We start from the raw sequence: 15,948 nt of genomic DNA on the forward strand, positions 1-15,948 counted from the left end.
ATTTTAAAATATACATTATTTGGTTCACGCAGTCATTTTCTGCTCTATGAAAATGAAATTCTCACTGAACAAACATTTAGTGAGCACCTACTATGTGCAGGGCACAGTGCCAGGCACTGGGGAGTCAGAGATGAAATCGGGGCGGGCCTCACCGCACGTCCACCACTGAGCTGTTTTACTACTGGCAGCCTCTCCACGAGCTGCCCCATTCGGCTGATGCCATGTTATCCCCACTGGACAGAAGAGGCAACTGGGGTTTCCCAATACAGCAGGCCTGGTTCTGCCCTTCAGGCTCGCAAACACTCTGCGGGCCTGGGAGGGAGTCTAACCCAGGGTCGGCAGAGAGCCAGGCCACGGGGAAGGGAAGGGAAGAAAGGCTGCCTCTCCCAAGAAGAGGAAGAGGAAGCTCCAGGTCTGCAGGTGAACTTGTATTTTCCTCCTTCCTTTCGCCAGAGCTGTCTGACTCAGGGGAGAGGACAGAGTGGGCCTGAGGCACTAATGCCGAGGTCAACTGTCCCACTGCCCAAAGGCAGCTGTGCCCAACAGCCTTCAGGCCGTAAGGTCAGCCTACTCTCCCCCCTCTGGCCATCACAACCTGCGCTCAGGAAAGGACCCCGAGACAATCAGCGCTACCTCTGTGTGAAGGGAGGTCGCTGCCCTCAGGGGCATTCAGACTTGAAGCAAAAGGGAATGCAGCATGGAGGACAGGAGGTGGGCTTGCATATCACAGGGGCCCAGGGAAATTCTGGACTCTGCCACCTGCTACTTGTGATGTTCATTCATTCGTTCATTCATTCATTCATTCATTCAGTCAGTCAGTCCGTCACTCACCCGATGAGCCAAACCACATGTATGGAGCTCCTACCATGTGAATCACTGGGATGCAAGGAAGCAGAAAGAGACAGGGAACCTGACCTCATGAAGCAGGGGAGACAGACACTGATCAGTGATAGAGAAACGTACATTACATTAAGAGAAGAAAGGAGAGATGCATAGAAACATCCTACTTAGCACGGAAAATCTGGCCTTGGCGGAGCATCAGGCAGGTTTCCTAAGGAAGCGATGGTTAATACTGAGGGGTGCATTACCTGGGCCCAGAGTCCAGGCAGAGGGAACAGCAGGAGACCCGTAGAGGGAGGAAGCACGGGGTCTGGAGCAGAAGAAAGCCGATGGGCGGGGGGCCTGGCACCCATAACAAGAGTGCCTGCGGGGTCAAGACCCTTCTGCTGCTCCGTTGCCATATTTATGGAAGAGGATAATCATCCCACGTGATTCGCAGGCTTGTTTTCCACATTAAATGAGAGGATGAAGGTGAAGACCCAATGTGCGCCTGACGCATTGTTGGAACGTGATAAACCGTGAGATCCTGACGGATGCCGGCCCCCAGGAAGGGTTTGCCTGCAACAGGCGGAGGAGGATGGAAGAAGGTGGTGGTGGGCCTTCCTAACTGCAAGGCAAGGTCTCCGGGGCGTCAGCCTGCTGAGCTGGGCCCCACGAGCTGCCAGACAAACTTCCTAGCTAAATGCAGAACTTCACCAGAATGTTAGGCCAACATTGTCGTAAAACCGAAAATGGGAAACAACTCAATACCCATCAACAGGGGCCTCGTTAAATAAGTTTGGGTATTGCCAGTTCAAGGGACTAGGCTACAGTTCTTAAAAAGAATCACGCTGATTTGCATGTAAGTAAAATAAGACGATCTCCGAAGTATTTGTTAAGTATACGATGAATACAGCAGGTTACTGATATTAAAACATCTAGGCATCTAAAACGACCAATCCAAGACTGGCCATTGTTATGGCCTCTGGGTAGGAAAACGGGGGGATGCGAGAGGAGGGAGATTTCTTTTTCCCTGCATGCCCTTGTCCACTGACAGCAGGATATAAATAGGCCTCCTGACAGAAGTACACACCGGCTCCTGTGAAGCCACTGTGTCACCAAAACATCAAACCTGAAACCCATAGAGCCTCTAGAGGTCATGACCAATTCAGAGGGATGCAAAGGACAGAAGACCATGGTGAGCGCGACCACAGGGCTGCAATCAACACAATCCTACAACCCAAAGGGCCACGTCCCTTCAACAGGAACACCAAAAAGCAGGGGCATGAAAAAGAATATGGAGGGGAAATGTGCAGATTCCGAGAGGCTTAAGAGACCCGTCACCCAATTGCGACATAGGTATTTATTAGGATCCGGATTAGACAAAATAAATTGAAAACATTTTGGAGAGAACTGCAGAAAATTGCACACTGATTGGGCATTTGATAATACTAAGGAATGACCATTAATTTTTTAGGCATGATAATGGTACTGCAAGCATCTGTTTGATAAATATTGAAATATTTATGAATAAAATAACATCATGGCTCGGACATGCATCCAAATAATCAGCACTGGGAAGGCACTGAATTAACTATCAACAAAGCCAGGATGGCCCAGAGTTGATTAAAGCCAAGTGACGGGGTTTCATTATTCCCTCTACTTTTCCATATGGTTGAGATTTTCCACTTTTACTAAAAGTGAGTGTTTAAACCACGGGGGATATTTACAATACATGTAAATGACCTGGATACGAGAACTACTAAAAATCAGTAAGAAAAACGAAAATTCCAGAAGAATGGCCACTGGCTATGAGAAGCAAGTCACAGAGGTGGAAACCAAAACGGGCAACAGGCAAATGACAAGACAGTCCCCTTCGCCTGTGATGAGGGACGTGCACAGGAAAACCACCTCACACCTAAAAGTGGTAGTGAGGATGTAAACCTGTCAGGAACTCTTGTCCGCGGACAGCAGGATCCTAAATAGGGATTTCGTTTTACAATACGGCAAAACGCAGGTGAGGGGAGAGCACCACGCCCCACGACCCAGCCATTCCACACTCCGGTGTTCACCGTAAGGGAGCTTCGGCGCAATGGACGCAGGAAGTGACAGTAATGGCTACTGACATCAGACCAAGAGAGACCAGCAGACACCGTGCACTTCCTGACAGAAAACATCGCCCCACTAAGAGCTATGTTTTCAGCGAAATTAAACGTGAATCCACACCCCGAGTCCCGATGCCAATGTAAGGACATCGCAGGGACAGAGGAGCACGTCAAACAGCGCTGCAGAGATGCACTGGCACATTTCAAGGGGGTGCAGCGACCCCATAAACAAACTAAGAAAAAGAGAGATGAAGGAGGGCTCGGTAAGAAACACAGGGAGTCAGTTATTAAATTCCTAGAGACAGAAAGTGGAATGGTGGTTTCTAGGGTTGGGGGAGGCGAAGGGGGAGTTCGTGTTTAATGGAGACAGAGTTCAGTTGGGGAAGATGGAAACGTCCTGCCGACGGACGGTGGTGATGGTTACACAGCACTGGGAATGGACTTAGTGCCACTGAACTGTACATTTAAGAACGGCTAAAACGGTAAATTTTCCTACAATTTAAAACAGAGAAAAGACACATAAGAGACATAACCAATATAACACATGGACCTCATGTGGACGCTGATTCAAACAAAAACTATAGATAATTACGAGACAAAAAGAAATTTGAACACTGCTATTTGATGGTGTATAAAGGAATGACTGGTGATGGAGGGGTGACAATGATATCAGATTCATGTTTCCTTGCTTTTTAAATGTATAGTGACACGTCGATAGATGAAATAACACCCAGCACTTGATACAAAACAACACAGGAGGAGGAAGTGGGTGTGGGTAACTTCAAACAAGATTGACCAGGACTGATAATAAGTCAACTTGACAATGGACATATGAGCTGCATTATACTAATCTGTCTGCACCTGGTATTTAACACCTGACACAATAAAAACGGTTTTCAATGAAGACGCAGCTACTGTAGATGCGTTCAGAAGGACGAGACGCCCTCGGCACTGAGCTCTAATAGCAAATACTGGCAACGATGAGCACGCGACTGGGTGGAAAATACTGTGGTGTCTCATTCTACAGAGGACGTGAGTGAACTAGATCAGGGGCTCTCAGCCAGGGGTGGCTGTGCCCCCCGGGGGCATGCAGCCTTGTCTGGGGACATCTTTGGCTGCCACGACCAGCTGGGGTGCTACTGGCATCTAGTGGGTAGAGACCAGCGATGCTGCTGAACACCCTACAATGCACAGGACGGCCCCCCGACAAGTAATTACGCAGCCCAAAATATCAAGAGTGTCACAGTTTAAAATCTCTGTATTAAGTCTATGAGGGATAGTCCCCAAAGCATAATAGTGAATCCAAAACAAAAACAAGGGGCCAAGAGATATGTACAAGCAATACCATAGAGGTAAAAGTTACGCAAAACCAAGACTGATTGCTCGTGGGAATGTATTCATGGAGTCAAGTATGAAAATATAGAGGGGAAGGCTATATGCCAGTTTCAGAATATTGATAACGGGGGGTGGGGGCAGGGACATAAAATGTGTGCAAAGGGGGCTTTGATAGAATTTGTAGAATTTATTTTATACGTCCTACCCCTCGCAACATCAAGAAAAGCGAACGTGGTTAAGGAAACTTGTGCGTACAACCTAGATGGTGGGTACGTGAACGCTCACTGTTTCAGTCTCTACTTTCCTGTACCCTTGACGTTGCTAGCAATGAACACACTCAGCAGTGGGGCTGTGGGCCGCGGAGGCGGGTGGGCAGACAGAGAGCGGGCAGGACGGCAAGGCCGAGACCTTCCTAGGTGGGAGACTCACCGGTCCCCGGAGATCGATGAGCTCCCGCCTCATCTGCGACACGAGGGCTTCCTTGGCCACCAGGGCCCGGTGCAGGCGCTCATTGAACTCCATCAGCTCGCCGTGCATCTCCGCCACCTGGAACACACAAGCACCCAACAGTCAGCTCAGGGCAGACCCTCCCCGCCGACTTGCCCCACCTTCTCTGAGCCAGCGCCTGGCACTTGTCAGCAAGGCCCTGGGAGGTTGTCGGGGCTGGAGGCGTAAGTAACACCGCTCACATACGAGCTACACAAACCCACCTGTACGTTAACTACGTGTTTGCCAGGGTTGACAATAGCCTGACAGACTCCACAGTCCACTTCACGGTCAGGACAGGCGTGCATTAGGTCACGTGTGCACCTCAAGTCTTTACCCTTAATGAACGGGCACCTTGCTAACAAAGGGTTTCTCTCTCATCTGAGTTATGCCTGTTGAGAATTTCCCTGTGGACGGCACGACTAGAACACTGATCGTTTCTGTTCGTCAGAGCCTTGGCTCTGAAAACCAAGACTATACACTCAGAGGCCACGCTTCAGTCACTGCTTACCCTACGCCGGGAAAATACTTCGGTGCTCCTTGTGTCTTCATGACACTCGCTCGGCGAGGCAGGGATGTTTATTTCTGGCTTATGGGGACAGAGACAACGTCATAGTTTAAGGTGCTGGCTCAAGGTCATATAGCTGGCAAAGGACGGACTCTGGAGCCCTGGCTCTCGATCACCGAGCCACCTGCTACAATCCTATGACTCCACTGTGCTCAGATGCAACCCGCTCGGGCCGGCCATGAGCCTTCGAAGTTTTCCACATTCGTGCAACACTCGTGGCTGATCCCAAGTAAATAAAAATGGAGGGGGCCATAAGGTAGTTCGATGTGCAGAATAAACAACAGATCTTTCCAGCTGTAATTTGCAAAAAACAACGGTCACGGCACTTAGGATGTTCTATGTAACGCATAAATAACATCAGACCATTTGCAATGAGCACTTTACACGAAATATAAAATGTCTTCTCAGAATTAAGAAGAGCTATTGAGAGAAGCTTTGTTTAAAAAAAAAAAAGGATCGTTAACTTGAGTTTTGATGCCTCAAGAAGAATAAAGGGGAGCCCTCCCTTTTTTGGATAGGTTGTTATATAAAGGCTAAAAGGCATAAAAAGGAAATACACCAAGAGATGAACATCAGTCAAGTCCATTCTTTCTACTTTTCCTTGTTTTTCAGTTTCCTAATAATGAACATTCTTTTATTTATCAGCCAGAATAACCACTTAGATGCTTTAAAAGACTTAAAACGAAAGGGAGCCATGCTGCAACCGACATGAAGTTTACCAGGCTCCCCATCGTAATCCTGACGCATCCATTAACTTGCTCAGTGAAGGCCCGCTCTGGGGACGGCATGTCCTCTGTCCCTCAGGTGCCCACCTCTTTCAAACCGGTGTGAAATGCAAAGTGAAAATGGCACAAATGACATTGCAAGAACCATGCAATTAACAATGGGAGAACAAGTCACTGGGCCTTTAAACAGGTCTTTTCATTGCAGACCTAAAATTAATATTTCCCAGTTGCCTTATTCCTTTCGTACTTAAAAAAAAAAAAAAAAAGCTTAAGAGAATCTTCTTTTGGCCTTCTACACACAAATGCAATGTGGCTAATAATGCCTGTGTGGATTCTCCACACTGCAATCACATAAACCCCCCAGGAGCCTCCTCAGAGCTGAGAATCCAGTTACCACACAGTTAGCAGGGAACACAACTGGCAATACTACTACGAAATACCTGCTAATATGCTCCCACCAAATTGGAGCTTTAACTAGATGACACTGTTATTCCCAAAGTCAAGCAGGCCTTGGCTTTGTTTTTGTTTTTATTTTGTTTTGCAGTAGGAGCCAGAGTGTTAAAATAACTTTCCATAAATGCATAAAACATCACAACATCCCAGCTTCAAGTGGCGTTTATTATGAGCTGTCAAAAGCCTGGTTCTCTCTCTCTCTCTTCTTTAAAAAAAAATTACATTTATTGAGGTGATAATGGTTAGTAAAATTAACATGGAAACAACCAAAGTGTCCTTTGACAGACGATTGGAAAAAGAAGATGTATATACACACAATGGAATACTATTCTGCCATAAGAAAAGATGCAATAGTGCCATTTGCTACAACATGGATGGATCTTGAGATTATTATGCTGAGCGAATGAAGTCAGATGAAAAAAGTCGAGAGCCTGGTTCTCTTTTGCAGCCAGGAGAGTGACGAGCACATCAGACAAAGCTTTCGTTTCACTAGGGAATGGGGAAAAAATCCGCTGGCACCGAGGAGACAAAATTTGATGAAATCATTTCCAGCAACCATTAAAACCGCAGTGTTCACTGGTAGCTAATAAGCTGAGCTCTGAAATTCTGAATTTTTATGTTATATATCCTTATACACAGCCATGGATACAAACAGCTTTCATCTTACATAAACCATTCTGAGCTTGCTGCTCCTCAAATAACTCTTTCCAAACTCTCGTATCACTAGAAATGAATTCAAAACGCAGAGTGAGCCTCTGAAAAGGAACCTGAGATCACAAACAGCTGCCATCCACGTAACAAAGCGGCAGCACCACCACTGCCTACTGGAATTTCTTTAGGCTGAGGGCACTTACCGGTCTCATTTCACCTTCATTCCTTTTTCGCAACAACTACAGAGAATGGCAGGACTAGGAGTAGGACAGAGAGACACGAGGTGCCCTCCAAACCATTCTCCGCCAAGCAGGCAGGGTGATCAGCCCAAACCAACACCAGATATTGTCACCTGCTGTCTGAAACCTTCAGTGCTTCCCACTGTCCAAAGAATAGGACACAAGTGCCATCACAACCTGGCGCCAGCCTCTCTAACCCCATCTCCCACGCCCTCCAACTGGTGTCTCACTAACTTTCACTCAGCCCCACAGGTCTTCTATGTTCCATAAACATGGTGAGCTGTAGGACACGCAGTAGACAAAGCAGAGAAAGGCACACCGAGCGGAGGAAACTGCAGGTGCAAAGGCCCAGAGGTTGACAGGGAGGCAGGTGAGAGAGACAGTTAAGGGCTCAGACTCTACCAAGTGTGCACCCGGCACAAATAGTTTAACTTCCATGAGCCTGAGGCTACCCCGGGAATTACAAAGCATCCCCTCCTCACTGGGTCACTGGATGCAATGAGCTGCTACTCTTAGGAGGCCTGGCACTGTGTCTGGGCCTGGCAAATGCTCAGTGAACAAGAGCTGGTTTTCCATGATGGGCGATCCTGGAAAGGGAAGGGAAGGAGGAGGAGAAGTCAGATGGAAAAGGGCCATATGTGCCGCACCAAGGAGCTCAGACAGCTGTGGAGAGAGACTCACTGTCCCCAAAGTGGAAATGACATCAACAGAATTGCTAGCCATCTGCCAGGCATTGTTCTAGGTACTGGGGGGCAGGAAAGTCATGGGTTCACATCCTAACAGTCATATTACTTAGAGCTCAGGGAGACAGGAGGACTAGAAAGGAAGACGGGGTATAGGGAAGGCGTCCCCTAGAGAAAACACGAAGGAGTCACTTCTCTAACCTACCTTGGCCCATGCCAGGCAGCCTCCATGGCCGACCAACGCCCTAAATCACCACCGCACGCCCTAAATCACCACCGCATGCCCTAAATCACCACCGCACGCCCTAAATCACTGGATTCTGGCGCCATCAATGCTTGGGGCCGTATTTCTTTCTACTCTCAGCAGTTTTATGTCCTGGAAAATTAATCTGAAGGCACTTAAGGAGGAGGTACCACTGACAACAGTAATGACAGTGACAAATCAAAACCAAATGCCAAGTGGAGATACACCAACCACAGCTGATGCCGCTTCCAACACAGCCCAACATGGGCCGAAGGATTGAAAATGGAACCATGAGTCTCTGGAAGGCCCAAAAAGGACACCTGTCTGCTAGAAGACGTAGTTCCTACGTTGTACTTGGAAAGTGTACAACTCGTAATTAATAAGGTGTAAATGCTTCTCACTCACCATTTGGATTTCACCCTTTATGCTGGAGAACAGACGGTAGACAGATTTAAGAAGTTTAAGTCACATGGTTGCCTGGCAACACCTATCAAACTTTTCACATCACTGTGACTTAGCCGATACTTGCTGGGGCGTTATCCTGCCCCTCTACTGACATATGTGTTCAAAGCATGAGTTTAGCTCCAAATGGCTGCAAGCCACCTCAGTAACCACTCAGGATATGGTGAAATACAGGTTCAGCTACGCCCTCCCAAGGCTCGTGCCTTGGCAGACATCACTAGTCAACTGCTGCACTCCTCCTTAAGACGACCCCGGGCAGCCAAAACTGATCCCTCAGTGTGTCGGCTTACAAGACGACACCTACTTGGTATCTCTGGCATAAGGGATGGGGGAACGTGTCATCAAGATGGTGACATTTGAGTTGGGTTTTGGAAGACGATGCTTTTGGAGCTTCAGGAGTCTGAGCAATCCATTCCAGCTGGAGCATCAGGGAAGATGAGCTCCAAAAATAAGGTAGCTGTGAAAAAGCTTTTAAGTCTGTGAAAATCCCAGAAATTATCATAATTACCTGCCAAATCATGAAAGGATTATAAATTAAAAAAAAAAAACAAGCCTCTGGCATTTCCTTTCGTATCTTTCATATCACAATGCTCTATCTAATCACATTCACGTAAATCATGCTTCACCCTCCTCAGACTAGACTCCCTAGACACTTCCAGATTAATCTGATCAAGACACCCACAACCCCAAATTTTAACAGCAACTGAGGCTCTTTTGGTCACATACCCAATATCTCCAAGAACATCCACTTAGATGCCTCGAATCGCCCTAAGTTTGATAAAATTCACAAGCTGTTTTTGGTCCCACTTACACGGGCTGTGGGGAGGGATCTGGAATCTCCTTCTGTGACGCCAAGACTGCACCTGCCTTGGTAAAGACCAAGCCTCCCCAGGGCCCGTTTGCCTTGACACACCTTCGAGCACCAACGACATGCCAGGCCTTTTCCAGGCATCACATCCAATCAGCTGGTGAGCCCCTCACAACCCTCCTGCAGAAGGGGCCTGCCTCCGTAGGATAAGGCCTCAGCCTGGGGCTCAGAGAGTCAGGCAGTGGCTGGGCGGGTACAGCCTGCTGACTGTGCTGTTTGTACCCCATCCTCGGGTGTGGTAGACAGCCGAGCCCTTCAGGGGTTCAGGAGATGAGTTTGCCCACAGAATAGAGGAAAGTACAGCGGTGTGGACAGTGGCTCCCTAAGCGAGCTAATCACTAGTCACTGGGAGGGCTTCCGAGAAATGCAGATCTCTGGGCCTCACTCCCAGAAATTCTGATTCAATGGAGGGAGGGAGGCCAAAGCGGTACTTTTTAAAGGCCCCAGTGACCGCGAGCCTCAATCAGATTTGGGAACCGCTGGTGAAGACAAAGGAGGATTCCACACACTTAGGTCTAGGCTGCGTGGGCCGTCCCCTGGTTTCAGAAACCTCGATTTTCAGTTCATTTGTAAAACAGAGATGTGGCAGAAGCTCCTCCACTCGTCAGCTCTCAAATACTGAATTCTCACCGAGGTGAGCAAAGCCACGGCCAGAGAAAAAGCGCACCGAGCCTGCTGGCCAACAGGCCAACCAGAAAGCAAGCAGAACTGGGATTCATATTCCTGAGCCCGTGTTTTGGATTTTCTACCCTGCATCTTGGCATACACCATCCCAAGGCTGCTGAGCTGGCGTCTCAAGAAACCAGCAGAGGCCCTGGAGGAGGTGATGAACCTGATCAAGGGCTGAGAGCATCACCCAAGGCAAGGGGTGCCGTCACCATCTCACACACACACACACACACACACACACACACAAACAGAAAAGGCACCACCTCTGGAAGCTCCCACTGCCTTCGGAGCCCCGATGCCCAGCAGGGCTTGTCACAGGCCAGTTTGCAAACATCTACCTCAGGGGGGACCCTGGCAGTAAGGGAAGGAACACCCAGCATAAGCGAGAACCTCAGCAAAGACAGGCCCTCGTGGGATTCAGACACCAAATGAGAAACTAGAGAAGATTCCAGGAGCTCCAGCAGCCCAAAATGAACCTTCTTCAAAGTGGTTTGGCTTCATGTGAAGGCATTTTGGAAACCAGTTTCTAAACAACTCCAACATGAAGACATTCGAGGGGACAGATAGGTAAGACTTCAGGACGCTTGGCGTCAGGAGCCCGCTACGTGGGGACGCCTTGGATGGTGCAGAGAACAAGAAGGGTCAGGGAGGTCAAACTCAGCTCCTGTCTACTCATTGCTGTGTGACCCTGAGTCAATAATCTCAGTCTCTGATTCTTGCTATCTTCTTTGTCTAATGAGGATTTTGTCCCCTACTATACAGGATTGTCATGAAGAACAAAGAACTAGAGTTCAGGTAGAGTGCCTGCCCCAGAGAATGGTCCTTAAATGATCTTAGCGAGCACTTCCAGGACTCGGGAAGTGTACGAGGTGCTTTACACAGGAACACACATGACAGCCTGGTGGTCGAGCTTTACATCCATTTCACAGATGAGGAAACCCAGGCTCAGAACGGTGAAGCAACTGTCTAAAGTCAGCAGTCTGCAAGAGGGCGTCAGCCTGACTTGAGCTTGCAGCCCCGCATTTCCCATCTTTCGGGTTCCCCCAGTTTCTTTCTTCCTTTCAGTCTGCCTTTTGCTTTGATGCGGTTGCTGGTGGGGCAGACCCCGGGGTTTGCTCAGGCTCACCCTGATGGGGACTGAATCTCCTTGACATCACATCCTAAAGCCACCAGACGAAGCCCAGGAGGTAAGTAAATGTTTATTTAAAAAACCCAGTGAGAAATTCACATTTAAGAGACCCCCCTTAATCTCCTCTGTAACAAGCCCCTCTGTGCTGAGGAGAGAAATGATACTTACAAACATTTGGCTGGGATGACACTTTAATGGGGGGTGGGGGGGTGGAGAAACACCCAGAACTAATAACAGCTCAGTTAATAATGGGACACCTCTGATAAGCAGATGTGTAGATAACTGGTTCAGCTCCACCACGGAGCTGCTGGGTCCCAGGCCCCAAGGTTGGTCCCCATTTCTCCTACACATGACCTTTTTGAGAACACAGGAGGCAGGCGGTAGAAAAAGGACCCCCAGAACAACAGCTGCTAACAGCCCAGATAACACCTCTTCTCTCCTGCCTTCCACTAGTGGCCTGTAAGGAACAGAAGCAGAATGTACAGAAATGCCATTCATTTCTGTAGCCAACCCCTTCCTGGAGGTCATTCGAGACAAATGAGCAATGACAGGAGAGGAAAAGCCAAAAAGAAACCAGGGGTTCCAGCTCCCCACGGAAAGACGCATTCGTGTAAGAACACAAGAGGCCTGACAGAGCTGTGACGCTTTCTGAACAGTCTCCCAGCGATTATCGCCCGACCCGATGGACATTACCAGAGAGAAAGCAGGCCTGGTGTTTAAGGCGCAAACTCTGGAGCCAGGCGACCTAGGATTAAAACCTACCTTCCCCCCGTCCTAGCCATGACTCTGAGCAAGTTGCTTCAGTTTCTCATCTCTGCCTCAGTTGCCCACCCATAAAATGGGGATGATAAAAGCTTGCATACCTTCGGCGCTCCATAACTGTCAGCCATTATGAGCCATCAAACAGGCACCAGTAAAAACACCCACCGCCACTGGTTCTCCAGAATCGCCAGCCTTCACCTCTCTCAGGTCTGCCCCCTCGCCTGCATCCCTGTTGCCCAAGGCTTGTTCAGAAGTGCCCTCAGCTCCCCCCGGACAAACATGTCAGCTCCCTGCTACCATCCTGCTGGCCCCTTGTCCACTACCTCACCCCCAAGCTGATGCCCAAATGCCCTCCAACAAAACCCAAACCAGATCACACCCTTTCTCTGCTTAAAACCTTTCACTATTTGGACAAAGAAAGTGACATGGTATCTGCAATTTGCTCCCATGATATGGACGTGGGGGTAACGGAGGATCGTCAGCATAGAGCAGGACCGGCCTTGGGAGATGGGCAGTGTGGGCCTGTGCAATGGGGCCACTGTTTTGTCTACATTCAAACTTCTTCATAATCCAATTTGAAAAGCTCTTTCAATGGCTTCCCTCCGATTTCCTTGTCAGGGCGTACGTCAGCGGGAGGAGGGGCGAGGTGGGAAGGGGAGGGGAGGAAATAGTTCAAGGAAAAGAGTAACAGTGACCACCTGGGGTATGTCCTGCACCCCCACCACCCTCCCAGCACACCTCCTAAAATCCCATGCGCCTCCAAAGCTTAACTCAAATCTCCGTTTATCTCACTTCCCAGTGGCTTTGATCCATTCATCCATCTTCTCCGTAAATGATTCCTCAATAGTAGTATCAGCAGTTCCTACTTTCTGAGCACTCACGAGATGTCAAGTGCTTTCAGGGTCATGGATAGAGGTGCTTTTGTACAAATAAGAAAAAGGTGTCCACTCTGGGTGATGACAGCCCAGCGAGTGGAGCATGGGCCACACAGAGCCCCCGCCCACGGGTCCCCAGGGCCACACACCCTGGTACAGTGCACAACCTGCACGAGTGCATACCACAGCCTTGGACACTGTGCTCGGTGCTGCTGGCGTTCCCATTTTACAGCGGAGGAAACAGGTCCAAAGGGACTAGAATACTTGCCCGTGGTCACACAGGGATGACCAACAGGAGGTGTCCAGACCCACACTGTTGGTTACGAGGAGCTCCCACAGAAGGAGGTGTGGCCCTGTGTGGGAGCCTCCATGAAGCCCAACAGACAATGCTGTCTCCCAGGCAGTTCACGGTCCTGGCACGGAGAACAGGGTCTCACCCAACTCCGCTCATCTTACTTGGAATCGCTGCCAAAGCCACTGACAAAACTAGACACTTCCAGGGCTTATTTCTGCTGGATCACTAGGGGGTGGGGGAGGGAACGGAGGAGAAGAGGGCATGGATTCCTTTCTGTTAACTCAGCAGATAATGTAGTTTACCTGGCATCATACAAAGGATGTAATTATAACCCATTACAAGTATAAAACACTGTGTTCAGCTGAGCTCGTGAAAATGGGTCAAGCATTACTTGAAAAGGCTGTGCGGGCCTCGCTGTTCAAAAGCGCTGCTACAGTCTTACTCTCAGATGACTATCGATTTCTGAGGATCCCAGGGGTGGAAGGCAGCTCAGCAGTGGCCTCGTTGCCCCCCCTCCCCCCCATGGAAAGCCTTTTCCAGCCCGCTGGACAGAGAGCAGAGGAAAGGGGAGGGGGAGGGAGGAGGGGAGAAAGGGAAGAGGGAGGGGGACGAGGGAGGAAGGAAAGGGGAGGAGGAAGAGGTAAAGGGGAGGGGAGGGGGACCAGTAGGAGGTGAAGAAGGGAAGGGAAGAGGGAGGGGAGGGGGACAAGGAGGCGGGGGAGACCCTCATTCAGAGCAAACGCTTACTGAGCACATGCGCTTGTGGCCCCAGGTCTAAGCGGTGTCCCTACATCAGCTCACGCACAGTTGCCCTTACGAGGCCCGGCCACAGCATAGACCCTTCCTTAGAAATTCATCTTCCATATCTGAAAATTCTCAGATTCATTCATTCAACAAAATTCTGTGGAGCATCTACCATCTCCCAGGTCCTGTCTTCAGCACTGGGGACAAGGTAGCCAACAAAAGAGATAAAAATCCCTGCCTTGTGGCTTCTATGCTCCAGCTGTCAACCCCACTGACAGACGAGGGGTGGGGGCCTTACACAGGTTTGGTCCTAGTCCAGACCAATACAGAGGACTTGGGGTCTGACCCCAGAGCCCACGCTCATGCCCACCACGTGGTCCTCTGGGCTCTGGGGTAAGGACTCTGGGCAGCCGCTCCTGTCTGTGGCCACAAGTGCCTCCAGCACATCTGCAGCTGCTGCCTTCACCATGAGCTGGGCGCTGTCCTGGGTGCTGAACGTCAGCGGGGTCCCTCAGGGAGCTCCCTGTGTCCACAGGACTCAGTCACTCACAGTCCCCACGCAGTGTGGCCAGTGGCACAAGAGAAACACACTGAGGTCCTGAGAGCAGGGAGGAGAAATGCCTATCGAGCTCAGGAGGGCAGGGAGGGTTCCAGAACAAGTGACAGGAAGCTGAGGTTTGCGGGGTGGGAGGAGGTGAGCCCGCATGAGGCAGGAGAACACGTTCAAGCCCAGGCCGGCCACTTCCACGCCCCCACTCTCGTAGGCTCCGTCTCCTCAGCTGGAAAATGGGAATCCGTCCTGGAGAGTGGGCAGGGCTGGGGGAGAACCAGATGGGACCAGCACTGACAGGAGCCCTCTGCGGGAGGAAGAAAGGTAACGTGCCCCTGGCTGGCACAGGTCTCTCACACTCGCTCCCCAATTCAGAGTTTTCTCCAGAAAATATTTCACCCTGAAGTGTTGCTTTTATATTTATTGTGCCACATGCTGGAAAGCACAGAATTTTGTGTAAAGGTGTCAATTCGGAAATTATGTGGCCCTTTGTCATAGTCTAATGTCCTCCAGAAATCAGGGGAGGCCGAGTGTGCATTTTTAATCATACTCCCTTGGAAGGACTGCAGAGACTTCCTGAATATTTCAAACATGGCTCAGTACATTATGCCCAAGTCTCAAAAGACACTAAGTGGAAAACATTAAATTTCATGAGCATCAAAAAATGTTTTTCTCCCCGGAGAGTTCCCTGTCTTGTACCAAACAGCACTCACTTAAGGAGCCCCCTTCAGGTAACGACCACCTTGCTTCCCCAGGATGCAAATAGTAAACCGTGCACACAGACACCTGTATAGAAGGAAGGTTGTGTACAGAAGTGGGCCATGTAGCGCAGTGGTTTGGAAGATGAACTTGAAGCCGGTGGCCAGCACTGGGGTCCCCATCTGCCATTCACCTGCTGGGTCACCTCGGGCAAGTCACTCAACCTCTCTAGGCCTTGGTGTGGGCGTCTATGAGCCACAGAAGCACTGACGTCACAGTGTTGCTCTGAGGATTAAATGAGGTGATACATAACTAGGGCTCAACAAACAATGCTGCAATTAGGATTCAGATTCTTACGTCTTCTATTAACACATGAAAATGTGTGCATCTCTAAATTGCTTTAAACTTCATAGCCCTCAGAATGGAAAGACAAGATGGGATGGTAATGAATGAATAAATGAATGAATGAATGATCATGGAAGGTAAAGGCAGATAGATTGGGTTTGAAGCTGGGACCACACTTGACTGGTTATGTCCATGAACAGGAGAAGCTATTATTTTCTCTACAGTTCTGAACATTTCTAAGC

At 49.4% G+C, this 15,948-nt stretch overlaps 1 protein-coding gene across 3 annotated transcripts in view; it reads right to left on the reverse strand.

Annotated features, from left to right (window-relative positions):
• SNX29 (sorting nexin 29) overlaps positions 1-15,948 on the reverse strand; it is a 425,148-nt gene that overhangs the window by 187,803 nt on the left and 221,397 nt on the right. For all 3 annotated transcript variants that reach the window (XM_074322948.1, XM_019715145.2, XM_074322949.1), the window contains one exon: positions 4,689-4,805. In XM_074322948.1, the coding sequence (XP_074179049.1) occupies positions 4,689-4,805 (117 nt within the window). The remainder of the gene's footprint in view (positions 1-4,688; positions 4,806-15,948) is intronic.

This window comes from Rhinolophus sinicus, linkage group LG18, assembly GCF_036562045.2.
Source record: "Rhinolophus sinicus isolate RSC01 linkage group LG18, ASM3656204v1, whole genome shotgun sequence".
In the NCBI taxonomy this organism is placed as follows: Eukaryota; Metazoa; Chordata; class Mammalia; order Chiroptera; family Rhinolophidae; genus Rhinolophus; species Rhinolophus sinicus.